The following is a 9,532-nucleotide window of genomic DNA, read 5'->3' as shown; positions in this document are numbered from 1 at the left end:
AGGAAGAATAGTGCAACCTTGATAGAGGGCAAAGTGATAACAGAGAGTGATTGCAGGTGGATGCTGGATTATTAGTAGAAGGAGAGCGAGACAGTTTGGAGTGAGCGCTTGAGCGAGAGAGGAGGGGGGAATGGAGGTGCAGTATCAGCCAGGCTGAGCCAGGACGCAGTGGAGTCGTGACAAGAGAGCGCCGCTGGAGCCAGAGGGATCTATTGTTCCTCTGGCTTTTATTTTTTTCTCCTCCACTAGACCTCATTCTTCTCCACTGACCCAGAGAACACAGGAGAAGAAGAAATAAAGTGGAGGGGAAAATAGAGGAGTTAGTGGAGAAAAGACACAGACAAGTGGATTACTCCTTCCTGGAGTGAACCACAAGGCATGTGAAGAGTGAGAGGGACAACAGCAGGCAACACTTTCCCCTGTGCCGCATCTTCTCGTGCATACTCCTGCTGCTGTGTGTGTATCAAAGGGTCTGTTTGGCCAGACTTGAGCCGCGTGGATTTTATCTGGCCGGGCTAAAGCCATGGGGCTGACCAGCAGGGCAGCAGGAGGAAGGGGCACTTCAGCAGGGTCTCTTGCCACCCCACCTTCAGAGTAGCTCTGCTCTTTTTTGGGCTTTGGGATGTCCAGACTCAAACAGTCGCCAAGCACAAAACCCACCTACATCTGGCAAACAGGTATTGCTTTTTTATCTAATCACAAGTCTGTACTGAAAATCACTAAATGTTATTTGGTTTTTGAGTGTGTTCTGTTATGCTCCAGAGACAGGCATGTGATTCGAAATTGATGCTGACTCAAAATTAGATTGTCCCAGGTGGAAGTACATTTATTGGAGGTTGCTTTTTTAATAGGCAGTGGTAGTTATATGTTTTTGTGTATTCGAAGCTAAAGACATTTTAGAAATAAATGCACTTATGTGCTGTTGCTGAAGATTGCTTGATATTTTTCAGAATGTGTAGGATGGTCTTCGATTTGCTGGTAAATCACCACACTTTTATGAAATGTGTAGCCCCATAGCACATCCTGCAAGATAAGAGGTATGGTGGATTCTTTAAAAAAGCTTGAACTTGATTAGTGTGATTGTACAATAATTACATCGCCATGGATAAGCTTTCCAAAAACAGCATGGTCAAATGACAAATATGATGCCTTGGGAATTCCTTTTCCACAAGGTTTGGTAGGTGAATATTGAAAATGTACCATTTTAAGTACCTGCAGAGTCATGCTCTGGTAAAAATATGTGTTTGGTGGAATGTAGAGCAGGTGTCTTTTTTCTCAGCGCTGTGCTTTTTGGATGCTATCAGGATGTAGATTTGTCATGTATGGGACATCAACAGCAGTGGAAGTTGGGGGTTGGAATAGGCTGAAGGGGGGTGAGTCTGTTTTGGATATATGATGGGATGGGGTGGGATAGGACTGGAATACTGAAATGATTCCTCTGGTCTGGGCACAGATCAATGGGTCATTTGACCAGGGTCTCAGGCGGGAATGAATGGTGAATCTTTGGATCAATGAAGAGGGTGCAATGGGGCCACTGGTGTCCTGCTGGAGTTGATCAATGCACAGCTTCACGGCTGGAAAGAATTGTGATCCCGCACGATCAATGGTGAATTCTGAACTATTTGGTCTAACTCAGAAGGAGTCTGATCAATGTGTGCAAATCAGGAGATCTAGGTCTTCAATAGATCCATAGATCCAAGAAATGGGTGTAGATTATTTAAAAAACACACTATATATAACATCTGCTTTTTATATGAGTCAAATAATATCACTCAAATTATGTGAGGGTTTAATGAGAGGATGTATATTTTTATGTCTTTTCTTTCTGGCAAAAGTGAATGTTACTTTTATCCCAGTATCTCTTCACATTGATCTACTTGTTTAGTGTAGTGTTTTGGTGGTACTTGGAATATCATGTTAGCGCAGTGCAGTATCCTGCCCCCACTACTGTGACTGAGTGCAGGAGATTAACTATGGGGTGAGGCAGGACAAGCAGATTGGCTGAAGCAAGTTAACCTACATACAGCAGAGCCTTGCTTTCGCATTTCCCATAAATACACACATAGTAAGTCCTAAAACTCAACCCCGAGTGTTTGCAAAGTGCTTGACCTCAGAATCCCAAGCAAGTCCTGTTAAGCAATCCTCAAGCAAGCTTTTGTGAAAGCACCCATCTCCTCCCCTTGTTGTTTTTCTTTGCTTCCAGTTTTCCTATTATTCACTCAGTATTTTTCGTGTTTTGATATGTAGGTACACAAGGGGAGAAGCGAGAAGAGACTTGTACAACAGTGTTAGTCTATCTACAGGACTCACATGGGAACAAATCCTTTTTTTTGATGAGAGCACAATAAATTTTGTGGCTATGACAAATGGCCCTGGCAGTGTGCATCAGTACAGAGGCTGATGTTCACCAGTCAGCAGAGAGTTTATTGTAGGAAAAACATATTCTGTAGTTCCTTGAATGGTCCTAGAAAGAGAAGGGTGGTGGCAGCACTTTTGTCACTTTTATTATTATACAAAAGATGATTTCATATTTAACCAGATTTTTAATGTTTTGAGATATGTACCTTGACAACACACTGTAACTTTCTTTACTCAAAACATACTCCCAAGTTTTATTGAAACTAGGCTACAAAGTGATACATCAACAAATAACGGCACCATGTTTACATATCAGTAACCTATTGGGTCGCTTAGAAGGCTGCTCATTTCACATTTAAATGTTGCATTTCGGAAAGGCACAGCAGCATGAGACTCTTTAATTTTAGACTCTAAGAGTGGGTGAAACCTGCAAGCTGTCAATCATCTATAATTTATTTCAGTCCTGAAGGATTTGACAGTGCAGTTTGTTTTTACACGTCCCTGTTTTCAGGGCTGTGAGGCTGTATTTGAAGACTCTGGGAAGTGTCTGGCCCAGTTTATTGCCTTGTATCTTCCAATTTTACACTGTAAACTGCCCCTTTTTAACACTATTGCTGTGAAGTCCATACTGGGATCACGACTTCATTTTGTTGAGTTTATTGCAAACAGTCTTGAGTTTTGATGCTGCTTTGCCTAGCGTGTGATTTAACTGCATTGCTTTCTCTTCCAGGGGTTTACCTCTGTATGACCGTCCTCTCCAGGGCCTCTATGTGGGCCACTCTCTGCCCTACAGCTGCCTGAAATAACACATACACGCTGATCTTAATCGACAGGGTTGAACTCTCTCCCTGGTCAGCATTGTGCCTAGTAGTGGCATACATGTGGGAGGAAGCTATTGAGTCCGCTAGGACCCTTCCCCCATTCACCCCACCCATCCAGTCCAGCAGATGAGACGCCCTTTTATTTCCTCAGAATGTGTGAATCTGCCTTTACTGCCCCATTCACTAATGTCCACCCTTCTGTTTTCTTCTTTCAGCACCTTTCACCTTCTTCTTCAGCACTCTTTTCTTTAGGTCAACCTTTGACCCTGAGGTTAAAAGGGTTTTGGAAGGGCATGTCAGTGCAGGAGAACATTCTGGATCTATCGGTGGCAGGAGGCTAAGTGTCAAGTGGTTAATTCAAACATTTTAACGCAGTGAGAATTTAATACCAAATGTGCTACCTGAGGACTATGCAACAAGACTCTCTTTAGGCTCTTGGATCCTGGGGAGAATGCATCCATGTGCATCTTGGCTCAGTGTGCTCTGATATGGCTAATAGTGGAGAAAAATAGAGGAGGAAAACATATGGAAGTGTGCAAACATTCCCTAGGCGATGAAGCTGTAATTATGCCCAGCCATCAGCATGAATTTTGTGTGCCGAGTTAGGCTCAACCATTATGAGGAGGGATGAAATGGAATTCACTTTTCGGATTCATCAAGTGCCAAATTGCTGCTGCTTGTCTGGGTACTTTACTTGAGTATGGTCCAGCTGCTCACAACAACCTGCCTGACAAGTGCCGCCTACCCAGAATGGTCCGCCTCACACAACAGCCTTGTCACATGGCTGTTTAGCCGTCTTATGGTTTTTGTCATTTTCAACGCTTCTCCTCTTTAATTGTCCGTATCAATGATCTCAGCTCTAGCAGTTTGCACTAGGTCATCTCCTCCCGCTGCCATTTGTTTCTTTAGTTTAGCATCTGTGCGCTCTCTTGCTCTTTTCTTCTTCTTTCGTCCTGGAGAGCGAGGGGAGAATCCTGATGAGTGCTCGCCAAAAGATGACAAAAGACAGACTGACAGCGTGATTTGTTCCACTTGCCCCCTTCTCTCTTTCTCTTTTCTTTTGCTCACACATGCACGCTTGCACTCGCGCACCTCATTAGTTTGCTAAGAATGGATTGCCGCTTGCTTGTGCGAGGAAATGCGTTTGTAATTACCTGGGTGTGTGGCGCAAACCCTTTTTTCATATCTAAAGGCAGCTTTCTGACAGAAGATGCTGAGAAGGCAGCTTCTGCTTTTTTTTTTCCACTGACAAATTTGTATTCCTCAGACATTGCATTTATTTAGATAGTGAGTAGCACCAAATAAACTGATAATGATTTCTAAAATTAATTTGAGAACTGCCTTTTGATTTCAGACTTGATGACAGTACTAAACACATTAGCAGAACAGCACAATGTGTTCCTGATGCTTTTCTCCTCACTCACTTACTACAGCTCACGTTCCTGCAATAGGCCGCTTAGCTTTCCTGAAACGTGCAAAGGGATTGCAGTCATTATGTTAAACCGCTTTAAATCAACACCTGAGTCATACACTTCTTGTCTAATGCCACCTATAAAAGGCATTTCTACGAATAATTCTACGAAAGAGACGATTTGTGTCTTTATTCTCCCACCCCTATACATATGCTAAATGCATTTCCTATTGAGGAAAGAAGTTACAGTGTGTATGTCACTTGCTAACTTTCCCATCCCTTGCTATGTTACTGTATGTCTTAGAAACACTCTTGAGTGCCAAGCTTGTCCCTAAGGAGCTGAGCTGAGCAGTGCCATACTTTATTGCATAGCGACTTTTCTGATGGAGATATAAATAGCAGACAGGTTGAGCCATGCAGCAGCTGAGCTCTGGCTCTAGATCTGTGCTACAGACGCTAATAGGAGAGAACCTGGTGGAGGTGGGAGTAAAAGATGGCGAATAAACAAGAACAAAAAGACTGTTTGTCATCTTAGTTGATTCTTTGGTGGTGTGCTAAATTTTCACAGCGCGCTTGGATAAACACATTTGCGCAGATGATCGCTGTCTCGCACACAATGAAACACCTGCAGCTTTTGGCATGGGCGGCACAAGTTGGCACTGTAGCAGAAACAAAATAATATCTCTGATAGGTAACCTCAAGGTTTAGACTGATTTTAATTATAGTGGCAGACCAAAAATATCATAACGGATGAATGCTGACACACTCATTTCCAAATGTGTGATTGTGTATAATATATTGTGTTCACAACTGTGTTATAGTAATTTTGCAGTTTTGTTTTTTTGGATTCGCATTCACATTTGTAATGAAGACTTGATTCCATTTGGTTCACTGTTGGGTGTCTGATGCGAAAGCTGAGTGTAATAAGTGAGTTTGGGTGTAAGTGGGACTTTCCTGTCTGTCTAATCAGCTAAGCGTAATCTGATGTGACCTTTTAGAATCCAAGAAGCGTTAAGATCGAATGGCGAGTTGTAGGAAGTTTGAGAACTGTAAAGTATCAAGCTAGGTAACTATATGAAAATTTTGAAAGTTACAGAGCCCCTTGCCTTGTGAGTGAGCATAAAGTGTGAATGTCAGCTGGGCAAAATTCTGATCATCATGAAACAATGAAATTTGTGTGTAGGCCTGCATAATTAACATTTATTTTACTCTTTAAACACAATTGAAAGTGTTTTTTTTCTTTAACCTCAATCAAGTCTTCATAATTTAAAAAAGAAGAAAACAAAATCACATGCAAAACACATTGGCAGAAGTAGCAGTATGATGATGTAGAAAGGTTAGCATCTCTCCACTATGGTAACTAGTCAAATTCATACTTATTCTGCCACCCACTCAACAACTTTTTTCCCTTTTTTCACTTCTCCATTCTTATTTTCACCTCCCTTATGCTTAACATGCACATGTGTTATTTATAGTGGGGATAGGTGAGACATTTCTTTTTTATATATATATATATATATATATATATATATATATATATATATATATATATATATATATATAAAGCAAATTTAGTCTAATTTAGTTTAATTGTTTGCAAAAGTGATTTTTTTCTTCAGTTTTGTCAATTTTGTTAAGTTGTCGAGTTGTAGTGGTTGTCATCAGTGGCTGAAACGTTTTATTATTTTATTTTATTTTCATAAAAAAAAAAAAATCAATGCATGTCTTTAACAGAAGGCTGGGGTTGAAATGTGGCCAGTGCTTACAGGTGGATCTCTGCCAAAATTCTGTAAAATCTAAAAAATAAATAAATAAATAAATAAATAAATAAATAAATAAATAAATAAATAAATGTAAAAAAATCATATCACTTTATTTTTTTTATTTTTTGATGTTTTAATAACCTAGTAGATATTCTTCTGTTTGCTCTTCTTTGGGGAGCTTAAAATAGATTATTTTCTGGGAAATAAAAGTGAGAAGACAAACATTGCTGAAAAGGGAGGGAACATTTTATCCATGTCGTTTTTCATGGCCAGGTCTGCAGGGCTTACTGTAAGTGAGTTACCAGGGACCCTCAATTCATCATAGTTACACAGAGCACTCAGCCACACTCCCCGATGGATCTGCCCCCAGACTTCCGTTTTCCCACAATGCACCATAACAGTATGCCTACTTTGTTTGCCTCTTTGCTTGTTATGTATTCAGTGGCTGAAAATGTCCCAAAAGTGAAACTTTCTATTAGAAATTTATGTAAAATGGTTACATGAGCCCATCAGCTTGAAACAAAATACTTAAGTACAACTTGAGGATCTTGAGAGCTTTCAAGTGTTTAGAATACTTCACCGTGAATGATATTGCTTCAGTCAAATTTACTATGCAAACTCCTCCATATAATGCAGTCAGTATGTGAGTGGTTATGAGAAATGAATGTGTCTTGACAAGTAAATATGGTAGAAAATTGGTGGAAAATATATGTTATTGCTTCAAAAGGTTCAGTTATTGGAATTTCACAGTAATCTAACCAACTCCTTATCTTTATATATGTCATGCCAACCCCCAAGCCCACACACACACTTTGTTTATGTTGTTTATATTGCATATCAAATATAAAATTAATTATTTAAAGAAATACATAAAGATATATTTAAAGTACAGGAGATAAAGAAAAATTGTCGGTGACAGAATTGTAATGCTAAATGGTAAGGCTTTAAGTCCAGCATTACTCATATATACATGCTCAATGGATTATAGATTAGGTTATTCAAAACATTATTTAGAGCATCCTAAGAAGATTTGTTATTATAGCCTTTTGAACTGCGCCTTTAATGTATACTGTATTTGTATTGCAATACACTATGCCTCTAATAACACTTGAAATGGTCATGTATATACATGGTATGAGTATGTGTAATGTATCATTTTCCCATAGGCACACATGGACGTTTCCATAATATTCTCATAATCTAGTTATGCAGCATTGTGTATGATGCTATTTGGGGTTGTTTACAATGTCCAATGCCTCATCCACAGCTGTGGCAGCACACAGAGCAGCCCCTTGGATGATTCATGACTCACAATATTCCTGTTAAATGTGCTTTACTGGAGTGTTTTCCCACTCCTGACATGGAATAGTTGTACATCGGATCATTTTATAGTGTTTCTAAAGCATCTACCAGCAAAAAGCTATTTTTATGGCTAATATTGAAGGCTTTAGTTTTGGTTTCTACTAATTGCTCTTGTCAGGCACAAAGCAGGGTACCTTTCTCCAGTTTGCAAGCACCTGAATTTAATTTGTGGCATTGACATCAAATGTTGAAATGTACACAGGCTTGCACGCAGAAGAAAGGTGCCTCGCTACATTCCTAACAGGCTAGTCAGCACAACAAATCCCTCCATATTGCAGTTGGAGATACTTTTTTGTCATATTTGCTATATGGTTCCAAATGTGATACAGTATTTAAACATTTCAGAGGATTACTGGAATTGCTATACAACATGATGTATTTCTTCCTCACTGGAACTGAGAAAATAGCTTATTATAATACATTTAATATGCAATTTTAACACTTTTTTTCATTGATTCTGAGCAAAATAAAGAGGAATTGGTTTGGCACAGGTCTGATTATTGTCTAAAACACAATTGTGCTAATAACTCTGTTAAATGTGTAGTCAGTTCCTTTATATGGCAGTGCCATGGACCTTCTCCATCTGTCTCGTTCATCGCCTACTTTTTCACTGTCCTCTGCAGACATCTGCCTTTCCACTTCATTTCCCCACCAGTCCTTCTGCGGTCACCCTCTATTCCATATTGGATGTTGCTTTGCTGCAGATGTTGTCTGGAAAAGTTTCCAAGAAACTACTGAACTGCGACATGTTTTGGTGTCAGTTGTCAAAGATGCGATGGAATGGGTTTAATGGAATCTGATGTTATGTTCTGTCAACACTTGTCTTAATAAGAAAAAGCAGTGTATATGCTATACGAATTGAGGTTGAGGTATCTCTACCAAGGTTATTAAGCACATCCGTCCATTCCTGGAAATCTGCATACATTTTTACAGCCTAGTTGATTGTTCATGGTGAGGACTGTTAAATAAAGTCAGTACAGTGACTGTAGTTCATTATCTGTTGAATGTCCAGGCAAACACGACAGAGGCGGTTGTTTGGCATTATTTTCTCCCATGCTCTTTGAACAAAAAAAAAAAGCAATCACGCTGTCGCAGTTGCTGAGATTTTCACTATGCACACTAAAATGTCAGACATTTGATGTTATAGAATTACATTTGCAGAGTGAATTTTGTTATCGCTCTTTTTCCCGAAAGTATAATCAGTCATGGCATGCAGCAATATTGGCTTTATTCCATTCAGGATCTTGATTGCTCAACTGTGTGTTGTTGAGCTCTGCTCCTCCTAATTTCTCAAGAGCAGCACTGGATGAGTCTCTCCAGATCTGATCTTCTGCATTCAGGAGGTGTTTGTGTGTGATAGATGCAAGTCACACTACATAGTGCCCCTCGCCAGCTGTAGCCTTGACGGTTTTGAAGGATGTGATAAGGCATGGGATGATGGAATGTTGGTTTGAGGTGATTCATGTTTATGATGAAGAATAACACATGCACTTATGTGCTGTCAGCTGTCATTTTTATTTGTTTGTTTGCCCCAAATGACTGAAGACAATCTATTCTATCTGGGAATGATGGGAATGAACACTGTTTGAATACCTTTGTTTTGTTTGATTTGGTCTGGTTTATTTATTTTATTTTATTTTATTTAAATTTACTGTAAAAGGATAGGGACCAACTGTCAATATTAACATAGTATTTATTAGTACTTATAATCACACATTCTGCTAAACCTATCCAAAAACCTAAACTTAACAACTACTTTAAATATTAAAGGGGTCATATGATGTTGCTAAATAGAACATTATTATATGTATTTGGTG

General features: G+C 39.4%; 1 protein-coding gene across 1 annotated transcript in view; it reads left to right on the top strand.

The window, feature by feature from the left end:
• Positions 1-523: 523 nt before the first annotated feature.
• LOC122358351 (thrombospondin type-1 domain-containing protein 7A-like) overlaps positions 524-9,532 on the top strand; it is a 91,274-nt gene continuing 82,265 nt past the window's right edge. The window contains 3 exon segments of the mRNA XM_043258139.1: positions 524-583; positions 586-645; positions 647-677. Coding sequence (XP_043114074.1) covers positions 524-583; positions 586-645; positions 647-677 — 151 coding nt within the window.

Source organism: Puntigrus tetrazona, chromosome 15 (genome assembly GCF_018831695.1).
Source record: "Puntigrus tetrazona isolate hp1 chromosome 15, ASM1883169v1, whole genome shotgun sequence".
NCBI lineage: Eukaryota > Metazoa > Chordata > Actinopteri > Cypriniformes > Cyprinidae > Puntigrus > Puntigrus tetrazona.
The sequence above is the reverse complement of the archived record's forward strand: the minus strand, read 5'-3'. Positions and strand labels throughout refer to the sequence as shown.